The following is a 25,538-nucleotide window of genomic DNA, read 5'->3' on the forward strand; positions in this document are numbered from 1 at the left end:
TGAAAATGAACAGAATAGAAAAATATATGGACTATGTACTGAAATAGTGTTATACCCCTAGACAGATTTATTAAACAAAAAAAAATTTATTATAGACATTTTAATGTCAAATTTCAAATGTATTTTGTCATATGTCAATGTAAAAATAGACATAATGTCAATTTTCTACAGTTTTAAATTTTTGGTGGTATAATCTGTCAGTATTAATGACATCAATAATGTACAGCAACAATCAAGTTGATTGTATGAGGCTTAGGTCACATGACTATATTTTAAGGAAAATACAAAATCTTATAGAAAATACAAACACAAGAAAAGGTAAAAATTTAGATACATAAAATGAGACAATACGTTGTAATCAAACTAAACAGAATTACTGCTAATTTTTTAAGAGATGCTTATGGTTGCCTAAATAAACAGATAAACGTACATTTTAAGAAAAATCTGGTAGAAACTATAGCAGAAATGTCAGAAAAGGGCACAGTTTAAATGGTAAGATAAAATGAGTAAAGAAGATGCAAAAAGATGGATTTAATATGATCAATATTGTTGGATGGTTACTACAGATAAGTTGATGGTTGCTAAATATGAATTTAAATTCTTGAAAAGTATTAAAAATTAATAGAAAGTATAAAAATCCTGAAAAAAACAACTTTTATACCATTATTGTATGCTACAGCAGACCAATTTAACATTACATTTTGTTGTTACTGCTAGTATTGTTCTTACAAGTATTGATTTCTGAAAAATGGGATATTGCTACGAAATTTTTCTAAGTGTGACATCAGATTCACGAAAACTCTAAAATTTAGCTCAATTCAACCTCACGTAAGTTGGTTATAAGTATCTTAAAAATAATTCTTGTATCATTTTATTTAATTAATCTGTCCCTTGGAACATTTCGAACAAACTATTTCAAGACTTGCCAAAAATGAGATATACAATCCGAAATCAGTCTTGTGGACTCTCCAGAATAAATTGTTGACTTAGAGGCAAAAATTCATAAATATATTTAACAATTTGGATTTAGGAACTTTGGGATAGTGAATCGACAATATATCTAGATGGTTTTTGGTTGAATACGTCAAGTGCCTTATAAGTTGCACCTACATGCACCTTGATGCAGTACGACACATTAAAAAACTTTTTCGTATAGGTTATGACTAAAATGTTTGGTTTTTGTAAAAGACATTAGACTAGCAAATGCGAAATATACAACTAAGCCGAAAAAAAATTTGATTTTACGATAGGCAGAAAAACGAAAAACTAAAATGGTTGGTGCAACAATCACCTATAAAAAAAAATGTCAAGCGGTCTGGTAAAAAGGACTTATAATAATGATCATAACTATATTTTTAATGAGGTCCATTTAAAAAATAATGATTAAAAATGTTCTATGGAAACCAAGATACCTAATCATTTGACACTTGACAAATTGAGATCTGTTAGTAGCGTTTATTTACCGATTTTTAGAAATAATTTTCAGCATATTTATAAAACTTTGTATACTACAGTCACCTAAAAATAGATATAAACAACAATCTTAAGTATAACCGATTAATCAACTAAAAGTGGGAAATTTTAAGATTATTGGCGGCCTCGCCATTTTTTAATATAATTATATACAAACAACTTGGTAATGTCCATTTTTCAGGCAATAAAAGATAAAAAATATATTTAAAAAACAATAACAACTTACACTAGATATGGAATAAATAAAATAAAAATTTGGAACATAATATTTTGTACGTGTTGAAGCAAATAGTGTACACGCAGTCAAATGAATTCGTTTATTGTCAATACTATACATTTGGATACTTTTCTATTCAATAAATATATTGAATACTATGCCCCACGTTGGGCACCAAAATATATAACATGATATGAATAATTATTCTCAGGGTTTTTAGGATTTTTACAAGAAAATTATGATTGTGGCTAAAAATACGTTCTTGTATTTTCATTCTGCCAATTCACAGCTTGAGGATACCAGATCATCGCACACTACCTATAGGCGCCACCGCAGGTGTTATGCTGTATTACAATGCCTATTTCTAACCAAGTAATTCTTATAAAAATCGTGATGACAGCTATAACATCTAGGATCTTCAAATAAGAAGAGATATTACAAGATGATAAAAATATATATCTGGGTGGAGCAATTTGGCAAAAAGATGGACAATATTAAAACATCCAAGATGGTATATAATAGACAGGAAAAAGAACTTTATCAGAAGGAACTAAACACTGAACTGGAATATCACCAAATTTTTGTGAAACAAATAATCAAGTGGTTGAAAGAGTTGTACTGCAAAGCAACCAAGCAAATACAACCAGATACAAATTTTAGACAGTATTATAAGAGTTAGTAGTTAAATAGTTACTATGATAAAGAAATGTGAGGTGATTTTACATTAAAAAAATAGCAATTAAATTTGTTTGTTGAAAATTATATTTCTGGGAAAACCGGACGAACAAAGCAAACAAAAATAAGGTGGAAGACGGATAAGAACTTCGATACATATTTCTAAAGCATATTGACAAACAATAAACCTGCACACGAGGGTAGCAAAGATAACTGACAAAGTGACGATAAATTAAATTATTGAAATAGGTTGTATCAAAAACTGTCAAAAAGGCGGCGCTTAATTCAAAAGATAAGCCTCGAGTTACTATTGTGCATTTGTAATTTTAAAGGTATAGTATAGAAAATAAACAAATCATCAATTCTGCATTTGCAAAAAATAAAAAATCAACCCACCGCATCTTAAAAAAATAAAAATTCGAAAAAAACAATTTGAACCCTTATTGAGCCCTCCAGCGAAACGCTAGAAGGGCGTATATGCAAGTTTACAGAATACGCCCTTCCGGAACGTCTCAAAGATAAAACGAATGGGGGGTTATCATGTCTTCAGCCTTAACGTTCTTAACATTCCTATGGTAAATGCTCTTGTGATTACGCAATGAATTCAGGCTGCTGTACACTCTCTTGCATATGTTGCAGACGGGTTCTCTAGACGGTCGCATATGAACGTTCTGTATATGCCTCTTCAGTCTCGTAAGGCTGCTGAGGCTTTTGTTGCATGGCTGGCAGCGAAAATCGTCCAGACCTGACGGCAGAAGAAGCCTTATTAGCCCCTCTCAGCCGCTTCGATTGGTAAGCTATGTACACGCGGTCCCTTTACACTTTGCCGGTTTTCTTGACTTTTTACCTACTTCAGTTACTATTAACCCCTAAACCATCTGTATCGTGAGAGATTTTGGCTTTTGATTAACCTTCCTCAATTAAAATATATTATTTTGAGTTTGGTTAACTTTTGGGAAACAAAATTGCATAATTTTCTTATTGATTGAAGTTTGAATACTATCAAATATGCTCTTCATGCACAAGAAACCACTATAGGAGTGATTAGATGCAGATTCTACAAACAAAATAAAAAACTTAAAACGATTTGTACCAGCAAACATCATTTTATTAATTTAAAAAATATATATTATAATCGTTTTCTATTCTTATTCTATTCTTAAAATATAACCATTGCCATATACAAGTTGAACCGGTGGACTATAAACGTGAAAACTTTTGTAAACTCCTCTTATAAATCAAGTAATTCTAATATAGTATCAAGCTTAACATATTTAAAACATGTTGAACTTGTGATGTTGCAAATTATTTCGACAAACAATAAATCATTGTTTTAGTAGGCGGCAGATCAGACACCAAGAAGCAGGGAGAAAGGAAGTAGGGATCAAATTTGGAGAGATAATGAAAAAAGAGAAGGGAGTCGAATAAAACGAATCTGATAATAGCAGCTCACTGCTGAATAGTCACCATCTACTATCATGCACAGAGATGAGAGAAACCTGCACAGAAGAAGACCTAATTTTAGCAAATGACAGGGCCATCAATGTGGCCAACCATTGGAAGTACAGAATTTCTTGGTGTACCTGACACGGAAAGTAAATCACTGCTGATATACAGATGACTCTAGAACCAATGAAGGAGTTGGAGCTAAAGTATATAGAGCTGACTTAGTGAAATCCTGGGTTATCAACTTCACTATCTTCAAAGCAGAAATGTATGCTACAGAGATGTGACTGCAGTGGCTAATAAAGGGAAACTTCAGAAACAGATCTATAAAAATTATATCGGATATCCAAGCTCATATAGTTTCGAACTGTCTGCAGAATCGGCAACAAACAAGTTAGCTCTGTGTGCCTGGACTACAGGTATTGAAGGGAATAAAAAAGGACCTACATGCCAGTAGAGGGACAGAAGAAACCTATTGTGGCTTATTGTGCTGTATATAGTGGAAATTTGGTCACTTAAAGTGTAAACTTCGATACGAAGCCTTCAAGCTGTGGACTCTTCGTACGTTGCTGCGTATTACGTGGACTACTCACCTCACAAAGGATGAAGTTTTGCGAAGGAATGACGTAGAAAGACTATTGTTAAATACGGTAAAATATCGTCTCATCTCACCTGGGATATGTGTTGTGTTGACCCCAATACTCGATACCAAAATTAATATTACAGTTGAGGACAAACTAAGACCTGGTATAATACAACATTTCTGGCTAAGTAATATAAGGGAATGGTGCGGAATACCAGGTAAAAAATTGGATATTTTATTGCAGATATGCACATGGCTATCGAAGAAGAAGCAGTAGTAATAACAATATTAACGATAACACCGAAGCACAAGAAACTATCCAGCAGGTTACTAAGGGCTATCGGGTTATCAGGCATTTGGTGCTGCTGAATATAAGGAACTTTTCTACTCAGTAAAAATGAAACTCCATAAACAGATGTATAAAAAACAAGGTAACTACATTTGTTAATTTTTTCAGTTAAACTGAAGAAATGAATGTAATGTTATTCGAATCAATATTGAGTATTGGATTTAGTGTAAAAAATATCGAACAACCTATAAATCTTAGAGTAGACTACAATAAAAGAAATCATCACAAATTCGAAGTATCTGAAATATTTTGCTGGTTACTTTTAATTTTGAATATTATTGTATTACTGTGAGAAGATTAACTGTTTTATAGAAAAACTGTTCATAAAATACATTTAGTTCTCTCTAGCTGCTAATGAACTAAATGTATATGACATAAATCTTATGCAATTACTTCTTTAAACAACTTTGCTTCAACTGACTGCTAATATAATCACAGTAGCAAACATTTTAGAGCATCAAAAATATTTATTAACTAAAACACTAACGAACCCGTGTCCAAAATATTTACAAAATTTATCAAAATGCTCATAACTGTTATTTTGGTAAAAACTCACATTTATGTTCCAATTTGTGGGGCAATGAAATCGGTTTTTAAATAAATTTTTGTGTAAATTTAGAAGAAGGTAGTCGCTAAGATTTAACTGATTTTAATCTCCGTTTGAAACCGTATTTGAAAAGCGTTTCCCTTTAGGCAAATTTGTATTTGTACAATATTACAATTGTCATCTTTTGATGACATTACATGCCGAAATAAGTAAGAAAATTATGCAATACGCACCAAAAATTAAACAAAGGGTTGTATTTAACCAATTTTTTTAGTAAACCCTATTTTGTAAATCTCTCACGATGTTTGACTTCTAATCAATACAAGTATGTTCTAGAAGATGACAGCGTAATTTTAACCATTATATTTTTGATCAATTGGATTTTTGCAAACCTGAATAAACTTTATTCAAAATATAGTAAAATATTTTTCAGGTATTTGATCTCATATGACATTACAGTTTATTAAAAAAAAACAAATAAGTACTTTCAACTACCTACATCTAATATGTATATAATTTCCTTAATATGCGGTATACAAAAAATATCTAAGGATACAAAAAATTTTCTGAGTGAGATCTGGAAAGAACCTTGTTTAGAGATGAATAAAAAATAAAGAGATTGTTTGATATACAGGGTGTTAGTAAATTAGTGCGACAAATTTCAAGGGGTGATTCTGCATGAAAAATAATGAAAATAATATGCTATATAAACATATTATATAAACGTCCACAAATGCTTCGTTTCCGAGATACAGGGTGTTGAAATTTTTCTTACAAAATGGGGATTTATTTATTGCTCTGTAATTGGTTGAATATGCAAATGAAACTTATTGGGTTTTAAGAAGTAGATATTGCACATCTTTTGACATACAATAAAATTATATATTCATCTGTGGCACGCATACGGGTAATGGCCCGAATTTTTTTAAGAAAAAAATGGTATGTACGCCACTGAGATATTTCATATAAAAAACCGTTTTTCAATTCCTCGTTAATTTGTAACAAAAGATTATTGTTTACCTATATTTTATACGTGAAAAAATAAAAAATCTTAAAGCGTTAATCAAATGAAAAATATGTGTTAAGATGTTTTATTTTTTTGCATAAAAACGGCGGCTTATATAAAAAAAGAGATTTTTATCACACATTAAACAGGGGATTCAAAAATGATTTTTAATTTGGAATACCCCAGTGGCGTATTATTTTTTAAATTAATTCCATTACCCATATGCCCTCCAATGATAAATATAAAATTATTAATTGTATGTCAAAAAAGGCACAATAAATAGGTACCTGTTAAAAGCCACTAAATTTCATTTGCATATATACACCGGATCAGAGCAAAAAATAAATCGTCAGTTTGCAAGACAACACCCTTTACTTATCTAGGAAACGAAGCATTTGTGGACATACAGCAAAATGTCATTATTTTTCATGCAGAATTACCCCTGAAGTTTGTCGCACTTATTTACTACAACACCCTGTACACAAGCAAACGGAAGTTTTCAAAGAATGTGAATGAAGGAATGAAATACCTAATATACTAAGCCTTATCGAACACCACAGAACTACTAAAAATCTTCGTACTGCACAAGCCAGTGTAGGTAGGAAATATAAGGAATTACAAAAAACAAAAATTTCGTTATGCCAAAACGTAATTTGATAACTTCGGAATAATGATCAGTGGCGGCCCGTGAGGTAGTGCCATAGAGCCATGGTACTACCTTGCTAACTATGCAGAAACATATTTCTTCAAAACTTTTTAATTCTTGTTAATTTTTTTGTGTGTACTTCTTTTGATCTTCATAAATTATATAAAATATGGCAACTACGGGCGTAATACAATCCCTGCCGACAGCGGAGAGTATTCGACAGGAGAATCTCCTTCATGCCGAAGTCAGTACTGGCACGACTAAAGAGAGAAAGATTTTACGAGCATTCTATGTAAGTGACAGAGAAAGAGCTATATTGGACTATTAAACGCTATTAGTATACCTTAAAATTAGAATATCTGTGCCAGGCACGAGGGTATGATGCCAGGTCTATTTATTTTGAGTTTCTTTACGTGCTGGTTTGTCGCTTTTATTATGTATATTTTCTGTTAAAAAGTTTTTGTATTTATAATTAAACTTTTAGTGCATCATTATCGTGGGTATTTTGATAATATTTTGATTATTTCTTAAGTTTAATTTATTAATTGACAATGAAGATTAGTATCTTAAAAAAATTTTTTGGTGGTTTTTCGCTAGAAAAAATAACTGCAAATGTTATAAGGTGTTGTGGAGCTTTCGAGTTAGCTTTAAGAGGTCACGACGAAAAAGAAAATTCAGAAAATAGAGGCATATTTAAGGAGCTGGTCAATTTTAGCGCCGAATTAGACAACGACTTAAAGGTTCATATCATTCAAAGTACCAGATCTTTCAAAGGTCTACCTTCCCCGGACATTTAGTTGCTTCTAATTGATTTATGTAGGAGAAGTTTTCTGCTTATAAGCATCAGTTCTCCGAATCATTTCTTAATGAAACATGGAGACAATTTTAATTTTTAAGCAAAACTCGGTTTAAAACTGAATTAGAAGTAGGTACTGTATTAGCGAGACGAATTAAGTACTACTTCTGGGGCTGTTTCGCTATCGGTTTTATTGTAGAGGGAAGGTTTAAGAAGCACATTTGAAGAAATTATTAAACTTTTAAGTATTTTAGTTACCATTTCTTTATCAACATCTGAAGCAGAACGCTGTTTTTCGATGTTAAAACATAGTGCTTTAGGTATGCTATCTGCAGAAAAGCATTTTGTAAATTGTATTGATAATTTTAATTATAAAGTCATTGAAAGCTTTGCAACCAAAAAATAGAAGAATGAACTTCATATATCGTAAACTTTAAAAGTGACATTACAAAAATTTATGCATGTATGTGAATAATGAAATAGTATTATTTTTATAAATTGGTAAATAGAGACTAAATCGTAATACCAATTTTCAAGCACTATCAGCGGTAAATGCTGGTGGTAGGTTAAGAGGTTTTTATTATTAATTAATTTACGGAACTGTTTTGATTAATGTTGGACAATTGCTTGGCACCTCAGATCGATAAACTTAAGATACATAAGATAAAAGTATCCGCGCATATTTCTTTTCATTTTTGTTGTCAGTATACCTTTTTTTGACAATATCGTGAATCCGTCACTAAAAATTTTGGCGGCTGCCCGAGTTCTGGCACTACCTTCTTAAAGTGGTACGAGCCGCCACTGATAATGATCATAGAAATACCTATAAAATATTGAATGAAAGAGGAATGATTAGGGAATATAAAAAAAACGCGTTAGAGTAGGTTTCCGATATTAATATTCTCAGCCTACAAGGATAATTAACAGATCAAATCAAAGAATAACCATAGGGTATAAACAAACTTAAGCAATTAAAAAAAATAAGAGAAAGTATAGAAGATCATAACAAAAGTTTATGTAAACGAGGTAGTATTTTCTTTAAAATTAAAATCTTTCTATATAGCTTTATACCAATTTAATCACATTACAATTCTCGATATAATTACTCAGAAACAACATTCTTTCTAATTTTTTTCTGATGATAATTGCACGTATGGACAACCAAACTGTTTTTAGTCCTGTAAGACCTGTTACAAATCTTACACCAAAACTCTTCTGTCTGTGCATAATGAAGGTCTTTGACGTGTCTTCTCAACGTTATCTTGTTTCTTAACACCTTTCCGCAAATCGAACATTCTTGTCCGACCCCTGGCCTGCTATCTTCACCTGATATAGAGAAAATAATACATTAGTTGACTGTCTGGAAGATTCTACTTTTCGGAGGATGCAAATAAAAGAATAAAAAGCTTTCGAGTAAATAACAGTCAACTAAAATGGTTATTTTCTCTATTTTTAGGAATTTTAAAGAGCAACTTAAAAAAACGGTAGCAATGTGGTACTAACTAAAAATAGATCTTTCTAGAACAGACCTTACTTCGGTTAACATACAAGTTGAACTTATCTGACTCCAAAATACGAATTTTACATTAATCAATTTTAAAAATAAAGTAGCAATAAAAATGGAAGTGCGATGAAGTACTATCAATATCTTATTAGATAAAACAAGGAAGAAGATTTATAAGAATTTATGTATATCAAAACATACATACAGATCCAAATAGTAAAACTGAGGCAGAGCAAACTGAGAATTGTGTATTTTACATCAGGCATTTAGAACAAAATCGCCGGAATAAATCGATTTTTTAAATATAGCATAATATATCGAGTTCAACATATCGAGTTCAACTTCTTGCATTGTGGGAAAAAAGTTTACCCACAAAAAGAGTAATAGACCAGGGCGCATCTGTAAAAATATTAGTACATTTGGACGTTGAGAGGTGACTCAAATTTTTTTGCAGAAGTTGCTTGAAAATTAATCAAATAATAATATTTGAGTTATCCTCCCTCTCAAAAAGGTCCGGAACATTGTTTAAATAATCAAAATGTCAAAAAATGAAGGAAAAATTCGATTTTTTTCTTCGTTTTTTGATTATAACTTTAAAAGTATTAATTTCCGAGAAAAGTTGTACTGACATAAAAGTTGCGTAATTAAATTTTCTACAATATAGAGTTGGCTAAAAATTTAAAAAATAGTCAGCATTGTTGCAAAATAGCAATAATTGCGAAAAAACCATACAAAAAGAAGTATTCGCATTTTACGTTTTTCAACCATTTATGCTAGGCTTAGGACCTTTATATTTCACCCAGAAAAACTTTATAATATAGTAAAACAATCTTGTAAATTTCGTTAAGATCGGTTTCATAGATTTTGCAAAATAAATTTTGCAATCCAGCTTTCGCAAAAAAAATTCATTTTTTCAAAATGTTACAGGACTGAAAATAAAGCAGATAGCAAGTTGAAATTTTTTTTGCGTATAGAAGTTTACTGTATCTTTCATTTTCAATTTTGCAAAATTTAAATCGATTAAGACCACGGTGTCAGGAATTTTTTTAAATAAACATTAAATATTGGTGCTACCCGCAGGACAGCGGATAATTTGCTCTCATTGGACATTTCAATGACCTTTGATAATGATTGATACATTTTAATTTTTATTACATTTCGATATAAATAAATAAATTTGTTTATTGCAAAATAAAAACACATACTCTATCCTTTGAAATAACACTTTAATTAGCAAAAACTTTCTTTGTTCATATATTTTAACTAAGAGAATAAAAGTTTATTATTTTTAAACATAATATGCAATTGTTTAAACAATATTTCACAAACAATAATAAAATTAGTTTGATTTTTGTTGAATTAAAATATTAAAATACAACAACATATAGAGTAAGAAAATAATATATTAGATAAATATTGGAAAAAATTTTGGTGGAAATCAACTTGTGTGAATCGAACACCGCTGTCCTGCGCGTAGCACCAAAAACTTGTTTATTTAAAAAATTTCCTGACGCCGTGGTAATTAATCGGTTTTAATTTTGTAAATTGTAACTGAAAGGTACAGTACACTTCTATAAGCAAAAAAAAATTCAACTTGCTATCTGCTTTATTTTCAATCCTGTAACATTTTGAAAAAATGAATTTTTTTCGCGAAAGCTGAATTGTAAAATTTATTTTGCAAAATCTGTTGAACCGATCTTAATGAAATTTATAGTATTGTTTTACTGCATCATAAAGTTTTTCTGGGTGAAATGTGAAGGTCCTAAGTGTAGCATAAATGGTTGAAAAACGTAAAATGCGAATACTTGTTTTTGTATGGTTTTTTTTCGCAATTATTGCTATTTTGCAACTAGGGTGACTATTTTTTAAATTTTTAACCAATTCCATATTGTAGGAAATTTAATTACGCAACTTGTATGTTACTACAACTTTTCTCGGAAATGAATAGTTTTAAAGTTATAATCAAAAAACCAAGACAAAAATCGAATTTTTCCTTCATTTTTTGACATTTCGATAATTTAAACAATGTTCCGGACCTTTTTGAGAGGGAGGATAACTCAAATATTATTATCTGATTTATTTTCAAGCAATTTCTGCAAAAAAATTTGAGTCACCTCTGAACGTCCATCTCAAAAGAGATCCGCCCTGGACTATAATCTGTTTGCATCAATTTAGTGCCAAAAATTGCTTAGCAGTGACTCTGGGTACCAGGGGCTCCGGGGGGTCGGTTCTGATGGCGTATTCGTGTTAGTAATTATAGTGGCGAACACCTCCGAAACTAGATGAAGTGCCTTAGCTGTGACCCTGGTCACTAGGTACTGCGGGGGGTCGGTTCTAATGTCGTATTCGTGTTTAGTGACCCTAAAAATTCCAGGGTAACAAAATCTGACCCTTAATATACTGATTTTTGCACATGTATGCACTTTTGGATACATTTTTGCATTGTAAATGCAAATATGCATTTCCACCCATTTTTGTATTCTAGACTTTTTTTCCTGACTTCAACCCCAACACGATGCAAAAAGTTGTAAGTCGATAGGTGCTGTATTTAAAAATGGATTTATTTTTTCCTATTTTTGGCACTTCACGCACCAAGACGGTGCGAACCTAGTGCAGAGACGAGGTTTGAGACTAGCGATTAGCGATATACAGTAGAACCCCGCAAATCCGAACCCCGCAAATCCGAACTTTCGGCAAATCCGAACCAACGGAAAGTGAAAAAAAATTTTAAAAATTCAAAATAAAAATTTAAAAACATGTTTATTATGTGAGAAAATAATTACGTAAGATGCTAGCTACAGTATTAAACACTGGAACACTAATGGGTGAATAAAAGCGTCGAATTAGACTAAACACAATCAATAAAGGAATGTGCATAATACACATTTTCCATGGTATACTATGAACGAAAACATTGAAAAAGATAAGAAACATGAGAAACATAATGTAATCAATATCCAGATTACAAATTAAATGAATCATTTACATGGCCGAATTCCCATGTCCCGTGACGAAACAAAACTACTGGCGTTAGCGATTTAATGTTTCAGTGATCTAAATATTTTTCAGCTTTAGAATATTGGAGGCATAAACGTGCGGACAGAGTTTCATAAAGAGATCGGTGGCAGTCCAAATCGTTTGAAAATCATCTTCGTTAGCTTCTTAGGCTAACTTTCGGATAATCCGAACTTTTCGGAATCCGAACAGGCTGTCCCCCCAATTAGTTCGGATTTGCGGGGTTCTACTGTAGTAGAGGATCCGATATAAGGTAGATTTGCACGGATATTTTTAATGGATAAAAATTATTTAATATGTAATTTAGCATGTTAACAATTACAAAAAACAATTATAATTAATTAATAATTAAAAAATGACATTTTTTTATGAATCTAAAAAAAATTCAACCCGGGCAGATATTATATCAGATTTTTTGGATCATTCTAAACAAAAAAGGTCTTTTGTAGTTTTTCTTTAAGGTTGATCATTTTCGAGTTATAAACAATTTAAAACTGAAAAAACAACGAAAGATGACAATTTTCATGGCTCAAAAACACAAGTAAAAGATATCATTTTTGTAATCATCAAGTACATAAATTCAAGTTCAAACCTTTTTTCTATCAGGTCTCCATAAAAATTTAGCCATGTTTTATTCTAGAACATATTTTTTTAATTGTTAATGAGGAAGGTTTCTTATGGGGAGACGGGCATTAACAACTAAAAAACAATGTTTCAGAATGAAATAAGTCCAAAGGACTTATCAAGAGCTGATAAAATAAGGTTTGAACTTGAATTTAGGTACTTCGTAATTTCAAAAATGATATTTTATACTTATGTTTTTGAGCCTTGAAAATCGTCATCTTCCGTTCTTTTTTCAGTGATTAAATTGTTTATAACTAGAAAACGATCAACTTTAGAGAAAAATTACAAAAGACCTTTTTTTGTTTAGAATGACCTAAAAAATCTGAAATTATATCTGCCCGTGTCGAAATTTTTTTTCAATTTATAAAAAAATGTAATTTTTAATTATTAATTATTAATTATTAATTATAGTTAGAACAAGATTATATCGGGCAATCCTTGTTTTTTGTAATTGTTAACATGCTAAATTACACATTCAATAATTTTTATCCATTAAACAGATCGGTGCAAATCGACCTTATATCGTATTTACCTTAGACTAATAGGAAGTTTAGGCAATCTATTTTAGTCTAGGCGCCAAAGGGGTCACCGTGTCATATTCAATTCTGATGGACAAACTCAACGGTTTCTTATGGATTTTTGGCTGCTGATTACGAATTTCGAGGGGGGATTTCGATCCGAGTGGTCAAACAATTGTTATAAACAATTTAATTGTTTATAAATTGTTTATAAGGCTCTGGCTCATAAACTAAAAGAGATCAAAAAAATGTTTCAAATAAAATTTGTTCCTTAATAAAAAACGAAGAAAAAACCGTTCACTAAACTTAAATCTAACAATTAGAACTCAAGATATTGCAAAAATTAGTGCACAATGCAAATTGCAAATTGCAAAATAAGTATTTTTCGAAGCTTTATCGATCGTAACTCGCCTTCTACGCATGCAAATAAGTCTTAGAAGGTGTCGTTTTAAAGCTTAATTAACCGGCTTCCAAACAAAGTTTGTTAAGTTACTTGATCTTCATTTGTTTTAAAGTTATACCCGTTTGAAGTTACAATTTTCTTAAAAATATTGTACATTCATTTGTTTATAAGGGTTTCAAGCAAATTTGAGCTATAAACATTTACACTTTAATGAACAATAATGATAGAAAAACTCAAAAGGAACAATTTGAGGTTATGAAATTGTTCATAAGTTTATTTTTGGCCAAGATGTCGATATTTTAATGGCGCGCGCTATGAGGCGCAAGATCGGCTCACTGCGTAAAGGTTCACGCGCTAACTTCTCGATGCAAATTATAATTTCTATGTATACATACGTTATCTTCATTTTTCATTTTTGAAGATCCTGATAAAATTTTATCATATAATTCTTATAATTAAATCATCATACTGTACCTCGTATCACCTTTCATTATATTTATATTGTCTTCTATTTTTTGCACTAAATGAGAAAAAACATTAAAAACTAATATTTCAGAAGTATAACTAAAAAGTTAGTTGATATTATTTATGAATACTATTTTTACAAACATTTTTTCATGCATCTGCAAATCTGAATAGAGATATACAGGGAATATCAGCTTTTTTACATCTGCATAAGTTCTTAGCGAAATTTTAACAGTTACATGGTGGTACAAGTCTGTTCTTGTAGGCAGTAAAACTAAAACTTTTTGAGGCTTCAGAGTCTAATTATCTATATGATATCCATATAAAGTGGATCTAGTTCTTTTCCAGTATCATCAAGGCCCGTCAATTGTGTGTATGCCGCCACCTCATAAATGCTCGTTTTATATGCAATGATGATGCTGCAAAAGAACTCGATCCATTTTTATATGGATGTCACATATTGGCTCATTTTTATGCGTAGAAGCCGAGTTACGATCGATAAAGCGTCGAAGAATACATACTTACTTGACTGTGAGCCAATCTTGCGCCTCATAGCGCGCCATTAAAATATCGACATCTTAGCCAAAAATAAACTTACGAACATTTTCGTAAGCTCAAATTGTCCCTTTTGAGTTGTTTTATCATTATTGTTAATTAAAGTATAAATGTTTATGCCTCAAGTTTGCTTGAAAGCTTTATAAACAAAGTAATGTATAATTTTTTTAAGAAAATTATAATTTCAAACGGGTATAACTTTAAAACAAATGAAAATCAAATAATTTAACAAAATTTGTTTGGAAGCCTCTTAATTTATCTTTAAAAGGACACCTTATAACGCTCATTTGCATGCGTAGAAGCCGAGTTACGATCGGCAAAGCTTCGAAAAATACGTATTTTGCCATTTGCAATTTGCATTGTGCAATAATTTTACAATATCTTCAGTTCTAATTGTCGGATTTAAGTTTAGTAAACGGTTGTTTCCTCATTTTTTATTAGAGAACACATTATATTTGAAACATTTTTTTTATTTTTTTAGTTTATGGGCCAGAGCCTTATAAACAATTTATAAACAATTAAATTGTTTATAACAATTTTTTGACCGCTCGGATCGAAATCCCCCCTCGAAATTCGCAATCAGCAGCTCAAAATCCATAAGAAACCGTTGAGTTTGTCCATCAGAATTGAAAATGACACGGTGACCTCTATTTGGCGCCTAGACTATTTGTAGCGCGATTAGATTTGAAATAGTATTTGTTTGACAAGGAGTAACAGAGCGACCAGAACAAACAAGATTAATGAAAATGTTTGATACTTTTTCTAGTATGAAGAAAATGCAGAAAGTCTAATACCACATAAATAAAGATATATCAAAATGCAGTTTTAGACCAGCTACTGTTTTTCTTCTTTATTGCCTAAATACACAGCATTTTCTATTTGTGAAAGGCTGATATTTGGCATTTGATATTTGACATTTAATTTATTACAATTACACGCCGCTAACTTCGCCGCTAGTCTAGTGCAGTCAATGAAGGTTTTCACCTCCGATTTCGTTGAACCTCCATCGATTTTCATGAAAATTGGTGAGCAGTTAAAGGATACCTCAAGGAACAAAGACATGATGCCAACTGTTGCTTTTAGCCTGGGGTGGATGCCACCCCAGAAAAGGGGTGGCAATTATTTTATTAAAAATAATACCATAAATCGATAGAGTAACAAATTCTAAGCAACATTTGTTATATTAAGTTAACATAAATCAATACTTTTTGAGTTATTAAAGATCAAAGATTTTATTTTTTCGAAAAAAAAATGCATGTTTTAAAGCTGTTTTCACGTATAACTCAAAAACTATTAGCTTTTACAAAAAAGTGATTCTTGTCAAAATCGAAGACAATAAAAAATTTAATACACTATTCACTCAAAGGACTAAACTAATGTTAATTCAAAGTGAGTTATGGGAAACTGAATGTATATTTTTTCGATGAGTACTCAAATCTAAGTATTCAAGCTTAAATAACGGAAAAACGATGCATTTTATAAAATATACCTGCTAAACACTTATCAAAGCACTTCAGAATACCTAACAAATGAGCTCCAGTAGAAGTTAATAGCATCAAAATTAAGCAAGTTTTGATGAAACTAAGAGAACCCTTTCGAATTTTTTAGGAAAAAGTGAAAAATAAAACATACGCCATTTCCACAAAAATTAAAATTTAGAGTAATCCTTACAAAAATTTCTTTGTATTAGCATAAGCAATGATTTTAACAATTTTCACCGGTTTAGAATGCATATTTTTGAAAAAAAGATATAATTTAAAAAATCAGAATTTTTAAAATTATCGTCATTTTCATTTTCTTTTGATAATAACTATAAAAATACTCAATATACGTAAAACATGATACATAACCAAATTTTAGTTTTTTCTATATCAAATATTATACCTTTTTTATTATTTCTGTAGGGTGAAAAATAACCGAGATAGAAACGTTTAAAGCTTAAATTTTGCTGCGAGAACCATGTAACCGTGGCCATTTAATCTTTGATTTTTAAAAAGTAAGGGGTTTAAAAGATTAAATTCAACTCGTTTTAATAGCCTTTGGAATTGCCTTTCAAACCGTTTTTAGGTGAACCTGATATGTATGTTAAAAGTTAACGGAGTTATCAAAAAAAAACAATAACATTTTTTGGAAAAATTTTTAAAAGATAAAGTTTGAAAAATTTTTGGAGCATAAATTTTAATGCTATTAACTTGTTTGGTATCTCATTTGATAGATATTTCTAGGTACTTTCACAAATGTTTAATAAGTTTATGTTATAAAATGCATAATTTTCCCGTAATTTAAGCTTGAATAATTAGATTTGGGTACTCGCCGAAAAAAGTATGCATTCAATTACCTATAACTCACTTTAAATTAACATTAAAATGTTTTTTAGTAAGGAGTTTATTTAATTTTCTATTAGCTTTAATTTTGGTAATAATAACTTTTTTGTAAAAACTTATAGTTTTTGAGTTATCTATGAAAAATCAGTTAAAAACATGCATTTTTCTCACGAAAAATTAAAATTTTTGATCGTTAATAACTCAAAAAGTTTTGATTTATTTTAATAACTTTATATAACAAATTTTGCTTAGAATTTGTCCCCCTATCTAATTATGGGGTTATTTTTAATAAAATAATTTTCACCCCGAGAAGGGGTGGCATCCACCCCAGGGCAAAAGCTCAAGTTGGCACCATGTCACCTTTGTTTCTTGAGATATCCTCTAAACACTCACCAATTTGCATGCAAATCGATGGAGGTTGAACGAAATCGGAGGTAATAGCTCATATCCACCTTCAGTGACTCCACTAGTCCAGAACCTTGTCGCTGCACTATGTTTTACCTTAAGATGATTATTTCACAAATTTTAAAGTATATTATTAATAGCCCAAAATAAACTGATAACGTGGTAAGATGTACAGGAAGCGTAGTTACAACGCGCCTCTCGCGTTTTGGCAAACTTTGTTCATGTGCCGGCAACGCAACTCTCGTATATTCTTCATAATAATATGATTTATCTTATGGGTCTAATATTTCGCGGCATATGGGTGGTACCTAGTGGTAAACTTCTTATTGTGGGTGGCAGTCAAAAGGTTAAAAACCTTTTTAGTAAACCACAACCACAATAGGTAGTGTTTAACTACTATCTCGAGTTACACAAGTATGAGCTGAGAGTATCTGAAAATGTGTCCCAAAACACTAAAAACTGTCAGAAGAGAAAATTATGGCGGGGAGAAATTTTTCATAGAACAAACAATATACACGAGATTAAAAAAAGTTGGAAAACAAAAAAGATAAAATTAATAAATAAAAATGGTTATCAACAAAAAGAGTACCAAGACAGATATACAATGAATCTAGAGGACATAAAACTATCACAAATATTGATGATTATCAAGTAAATCATTAACCTTTAAATATGGGTCTTGATTTACGCTATTCCAACTATATTCCATCTAATATAATGATCTGTCATTGGTGTCGGTATTTTTGGGTTCAGTTTGTTTTATATATTATACATGTTAAACATTTAACATAAAAACATTGTCATGGGTTTTTATACATTTATTTTAAAGAAATATAAATCATAAAAAGATTCATTCTATGTAATCCAATTGATCAAAAATCCAATTATTAAAATAAAGAAGCAGCTGTTTCGGTTAAACAGCTTGAATTTTATTTTTGCAATTTTGAAATTTTGTTCTCTACTTGTGGACCGATATTCACAGAAGATACTATTCCAAATTTACCAAAGAGTATGCATTATTAGGGGCTAAAAGAAATTTCATTTTATTTGTTACGGTATATTCAAATACTGGGCAGAAAAATTGAAGTATCTGAAAGAATTACTTAAAACCCTTTATTTATTATGTATATATGGATATATGTATGTATCTTATGTAGTACTTATTATCTAGCACTAGATCTGCACAGACGCACTCTGTTGTTTGTGTTCGAATAATCTGTTATGTGCTGATATCACACTATGCCAATGTAAACTTGCAGATAATGAAGAATAACTTCAAATTACCCTGTAAACTTGCCTTGTAGTCGTGGGTGTCATAAGTTGTTGGCTATTATTTAAGTTACAAATACAATAAAAGAAATACTGGATGCCATAAATGTGTTATAAAAAGTAAGAGATTTAAAATCATACTGCAGATTTTTTTATATTTCATTTATTTTATATATGTGTTATCGTTACAAACGAATGAACCGTATGTGAAAACTTGTATGCCCAAATTAATAATGCATAGTCTTTGGTTTATTTTCGAAATAGCACCAACTTAAGTTTTATCGACAATAATCGACCCAAAAAACGAAAAGAGAGGGACTAATTTTGTTCTAAACGGGACTAAACGTACAGTACAGTTTGAGCAGCCTTTTGAGCCGACCTGATCTTCCTCCAACTAGAGCCATTTTTAAAGCGATGGCTGCCGTAATCTTACAAGTTGAATACAAATAAATTTTGAATTTTCAACAACGAAAAGTTACAAATACAGAACCAACTAAATAGATAATGTAAAAACCGGATGGTGTTGCAAAATTATATTGATTTAGACAACTATTATGGATATTAATTATAAAAATACCCAGAATAGATAAACAGTAAATATTTTTACTATATTTCTTGTATCAGTTTTGCACTCATTTATTATTGAAACTATTTCATCTGCTGAAACTGGCTAAGAGACCCATTGGCGCCATCAAAAGCCTATGAAAATTAAAAGTCCTATTTGTAGATTTTAGAGAATGACCAAGATATTTTGGTAGTCCAAAATAGTTTTGTCTTACACCTTTTAAATTTTAACTACAAATCTCTTCGGTACAACTTGAAGGTCAAACAGACTGTTGAATAGAGTTTAAATAGTTGCCTTCATAATCGTCTGTAGTACAAAAATTGTACATTTTGTCGAATATTTTACATGTAAACACAATCATATTTTTTTGTGTATTAAATCTACGTTTCTGATTTGTGTTCCAAGATCAGATCACACACATTTTCTTTCAATTTGATTCCTAGATATGAATTTAAAACTGAATATATGGTATTGAACACCCTGATTTTAAAAAAGCGTTGGTTCTGTATTCTCAAACTTCTCAATTACAAAAATTTTGAAACAGTTCCTAAATTACATTACAACTTTATCAAAAACATCGAAAGGAATTATAGTCAAAGAACGTTTAAATTCTTATTTTATTCCTCATTTAGATGGCTCCCCCGATATTCAACTTGAGAATCAAAAGAAAGAGAAAAATCAACACAAAACAGGGACAAGATAAACAAAACACACAAAATAAAACACATTCCGAAAGTGTAAGAAGACCTAAATAAGGTTTTCACTAAAAAGTACTTGTCTTATAAATATTGTATTACATTATGAAATTATTAAATTAAACATGCTAAAAGAACTAATAATTGTTTAATATAAAATATAGGTATTTTACATACAAGCTAATCCATTAAGAGACACGAATTAAAAAATGCTGCTAGAACAAAGTAGATAAATGTTAAATAATAAACCTATTATGTATACTATACTTACAGTAGTTTTTCAAATTTAATTTTGTATCAAATGAAGGCCCTCAATGAGTGGATTAGTTAAGATATTATGCCATTCAATTTTACTAGAAAGCGGTTTATGAGATGACCGTTTAGATCACTACCATAATAATATAAAAAAATAGTATAATTTGCATATATTTTTATTCATTTACTATTGACTTATCAAGTCTATAATCAGAACATTATTTAAGAAACATTATTGACTAAATTTTCTTTTCATTAGAAAGATTCAAAATTCTGGTTGAAATTGTACATGACATTCCACCGTTAAAAAATCCAAGGAAGATATCTGGACAAAAGTTAACTAAGACCGTTTCTAAAGCAATTTCCCTATTACTTCATTGTTAAGTAAAATGGCAAATGAATGAAAATATATACGCATTATATTATTTTTTGTTTAATTACTGATCAGTATTGTTTTTTCGATTATCCCGGAACAGCAGACTAACAAAATTTTAGAATATTTCTTTAATTTTATTGACGGTTTTTATTTGGAACATAGTTTAAACTTAAAACACGGTTGTTTATTTTATCTTTTATCTATAAGTCTAGAAAGTAACATGGTATACAGCCAATTACGGGAAAACTTTTTCCTTGTGGAATTTTTATTATATTATGATTCAGGTGAAGTTACCTTTATTAATTCTCAAGAAATGAATAGAGAAGGCAATAAAATACTTTTTGGAATATTTAAACTTTTTTAAGTATTATTTGAGGAAAATTCGTAAAAATATTTTAGTTCATTAGGAATACTATCAAATTAATTTCTATAAAAAACTCAGCACATCACGGAAACGTAAAACAGATCGATTCACACAGTTTAGTGGTTTCGGCTAAATAGTTTCTTAATGCTTTATTTTGTTTTTTTTTATTTAATTTAATTTGCTTTTTTATGAGATCAGTTTTTACAATAGATAAGAGTTCTTGATATTTTACATAACTCTTTCTGAAGTGCTGATGAAATGTGTCTTTATTATCGATTAAATCAGAAAATAAAGTAGTAAATCCGAGTCCATGTGTTGTAATACTCCTGCTTTTTGGAAGTTTAATTATTGTTCCTCTTCCTCGCTTTACAAACTAACAATTGGCAATTAACATTTTTATCTATGTTCCATGATATATGTAAATCCATTGACTGTGCTGATTTTTTCGATAAATGCGCCTAAGAGCATTTAATTACCGGCTGAGCGGTGCGTTTCGTTGCCGACCGGCGCGGTTAAGTGCGCGCATACCTTAAGTCAATTGTAAGAAGCAACGATATAACAAAAGTTAATGGATCGGAAAAATCAATGTGAGGAAGTTGTATATTATAGAAAAACAAACTGTGAGTATATAATATATGTAATAGTGACTCAACTGCCCACAGTGATTAGTCTATCGGGACAATATAATATAGGTATTTGCTCCTAGATACTGTTGTAATTTGGCCTGGGTTCTAGGAACTGGATGTAAGAAACAAATGAGAAAAATTTCATTAACATGAAAACCTAATGGCAGAGGAGAAACACTTAAAAAAACGTCATGAGAAAGATGGAAAATTTTTAGTGGTCCTTAGTAGGTGGAAACGACAGTAGACAAAAATAACTACAGTACATTAAAAACCAAAAACTACATATTCTTAGTATATATTAAATTCAATTAGCATTTTTGAGCACTGTCCAATATAAAAATTGAAAAAAAAATAAGACAAGTATACAATTTAGTGAAAACCCTTTTCAAGTTAAGTAGTAGATGTGGACAACACTGATATTGCCATACAGAGAATATGGGAATATCCGCAATAAACAAGTTTTACAATATACGTCACCTTAACTGACACACTACAACAAATGCACATTCAGTTAAGACAACTACAAACGAAAAAAAAAATTAAAGGGGAAGTTGCGTAAAAGATTCTTACCTTGTGAAGTGCCCGCCAAGCTGTCGTTTCCCTGTAGAGACTGATTTAACCCTGAAATATCACAAAATATAATTAAAAAGATGTTTCAAAAGAAAATTTTAATGAAAATTCCACACCTGTAATTTTGAACCAATCAAAATACGTTATTTTGACAGATCACCATGGCAACGGAGGTATTTTATCGGAAATTTTTTGCTCGTGGGGTACCCAACAGCGAATTATAGTGGAAATTTTTTGACGTTTACAATAACAGAACATTTTTGACAGACTGGTTTTTATTTGTTTACATAATTTAGTTTTGATTCATTTTCTATCACTTGTAGTTACTCAAAACTTATGTAAAATTGAAGAATATACTATTTTCTATCTTGAAATGGTATTCCCATGCAACTACAATGAGTAGAAATTACGAATTTGAAAGCCTAAATAATTGCTGACAAAGCTATGGCGGACTATTAATCTGTTCATGCAGCTTTGGATTTTCAAATGCAAATTTGGTGTGGAATTTTCTTACCGAATACCACGCGAAGTCAAATTAATATCCGGAAATTTTTTTTTTGATCATGAATATTTTTAGAAAATTTCCCTCGTCTGCGACTCGGGAAATTTTCAAAATATTCATGATCTCAAAAAAATTTCCGGAAATAATTTGACCTCTAGTGGTATTACTAGTGAAAATTCCACACCTGTACTTTTGAACCAATCAAAATACGTTATTTTGACAGATCACCATGGTAACGGAGGTATTTTATCGGAAATTTTTTGCTAGTGGGGTACCCAACAGCGAATTATAGTGGAAATTTTTTGACGTTTACAATAACAGAACATTCTTGACAGACTGGTTTTTATTTGTTTACATAATTTAAAATAAAACGCCAAAAAATAATTTTCTATCACTTGTAGTTACTCAAAACTTATGTAAAATTGAAGAATATACTATTTTCTATCTTGAAATGGTATTCTCATGCAACTACAATGAGTAGAAATTACGAATTTGAAAGCCTAAATAATTGCTGACAAAGCTATGGCGCGCTATTAATCTGTTCATGCAGCTTTGGATTTTCAAATGCAAATTTGGTGTGGAATTTTCTTACCGAATACCACGCGAAGTCAAATTAATATCCGGAAATCTTTTTTTGATCATGAATATTTTTAGAAAATTTCCCTCGTCTGCGACTCGGGAAATTTTCAAAATATTCATGATCTCAAAAAAATTTCCGGAAATAATTTGACCTCTAGTGGTATTACTAGTGAAAACCTAACTATTGTAAATTTGATACCATGTTTTCCGTTAACGCAAAAGGGTAGTTAAATATTATTTTACACTAACCGATGTACACTATTTTGTACTGATGATGTACTATATAGGGCTTTTCATTCACAGTCATTTGTTTCGAGCTTCTGCCATGTGTCACATAATATTAATATATCTACGTCATACGTTATGGGTATCTACCAATGATACAAACCAAAGACGTATGACGTAGCTATATTAATATTATGTGACACATGACAGAAGCTCGAAACAAATGACAATCGATGAAAAGCCCTATTCTTCATGTGGATATAATATCATATAGGCCTGGATTCCGCGTACCAAAAAAAGTTTATTAATAGCAAGCTGAAAATTTGTTAATAGCTTAACGGTGTCTAATCGGACAAACTTTGATGTTCGGGAACACTGGAACAGGGGAAGTTTTAATTATTGTGGAACGAGTTACAGGTTTCGAACGTCAGACTACGAAAACGTTCCATGTATTTTGTCGGACAGAACTTCCAATTGATTTGTTACCCTTTCATTAAACTCTCGTACAAAAATCAGACTGCTATTTACCACCAACATAATAATTAGTGTCATTTGACATGTTCTACGTGTCGGACGTATTAAAATGCCCAACGTATCTGTCGGTCAAACATTTTTTCAGATATTATATAAAGTTTGCTATTGAATAAACTTGAAAACAACCTGGTAGTTTTCACAATCATAAACTTGTCAGGATGACACGTTCCACAATTAAAATCACGTTCCACAATTAAAACTTCTCCTGTTCCAGTGTTCCCATACATCAAAGTTTGCCCGACTATAATAGACACCGTTAAGCTATTAACATATTTTCAGCTTGCTATTATAGCCCAATAAATGACCGTTTTGGAGTGTAATTTCCAGGGGCAACTCCGAATGGCATGAAAATTTGGATTTAGGTTCTACTTACCTTCCACTTCAAAGTTGAATTTGTGCCGTTGGTTGCTTTTACTTGGGGGGTGACATTTACCCCTTCTCGGGGGGTGAAAAACGCGTGTTTAAAATAAGGCCGGAAGTGGATAAATTGACTTATTTTAAGCACCTTTTGTTCTATAAAGTTTTTTACGTAAGTCAATACCTTTCGAATTCGCGATTTAAAATGTTGATTTTTCGTGATGTTGACAAAAAAACTACTAAGCTATTGATTATATTCAAAATAAGATAGCTAAAAGGAACTACAACGTTAACGGGGTTTTATTATTTCATATGGTCAATGGACATCTATATATGAAAAAACCGCGGAGTGCTACCATTTAAAGGGGTGCGTTTTTGAGAAATGGGTGAATTAGTCCCTGGGCACAGGTTACATTAGGGTGAGTTATATGCACTTTTGGTACAAACATACCTACATAAAAATTGTTCCTGGTTAAATTTCCTATCTAAATATCACTTTTTAAAGTCAATGGTACTTTTTTTTACAAAAATATATTCAAAAGAAAAAGCACAAAGAAACCCAAAAGAAAGAAATTTTGTTCTTTGTCCCATAACTTTTGTCCACTAGGATATATATATAGACATTGCTTTACAGAAAAAAAACCTACATATTTCTGCTTTAAAATGTTGTTTAGTAGAGGTAATTAGGATTTACAGTTTTCGAAATATGATTTTTCAAAGTTCGCCACTCACAGCAATTTTGGGTAATTTTCCTTGTTATTTCGCAAATATTGTTCTGTAACTTTTTTCTACGTAACTTTAGGTATATGCAATGGTACACGTAATAGAAATAGAAATCAATTACATTTAAAATGGTCTACTGTATAACGTTGTGCGACTTTTTTTAAAGAGATTATGGTTTTTCAAGGTTTTATACTTTTAACGATTTTTTATAATATAATATAAAAATAAAATAATAATAATATATTATATTATATATTACATAATATAAAAAAAATATTTTTTACATTTTTTACGAATATTTTTGAAATTTCTTATTATAACTTTTTTTCTTCTACATTTAGTTATAT

At 30.6% G+C, this 25,538-nt stretch overlaps 1 protein-coding gene across 8 annotated transcripts in view; it reads right to left on the bottom strand.

Moving 5' to 3' along the window:
- The window catches only part of LOC114349408 (broad-complex core protein isoforms 1/2/3/4/5), a 242,775-nt gene that overhangs the window by 31,665 nt on the left and 185,572 nt on the right, over positions 1–25,538 (bottom strand). For 6 of the 8 annotated variants that reach the window (XM_028299772.2, XM_028299774.2, XM_028299771.2 and 3 more), the window contains exon 6: positions 22,272–22,322. In XM_028299772.2, coding sequence (XP_028155573.1) covers positions 22,272–22,322 — 51 coding nt within the window. Of the gene's footprint in view, positions 1–1,171; positions 3,111–7,441; positions 9,065–22,271; positions 22,323–25,538 lie in introns of those variants that run through there. The other 2 variants (XM_028299776.2, XM_028299777.2) reach the window with 2 other exon arrangements.

This window comes from Diabrotica virgifera, chromosome 1, assembly GCF_917563875.1.
Source record: "Diabrotica virgifera virgifera chromosome 1, PGI_DIABVI_V3a".
NCBI classification, from domain to species: domain Eukaryota; kingdom Metazoa; phylum Arthropoda; class Insecta; order Coleoptera; family Chrysomelidae; genus Diabrotica; species Diabrotica virgifera.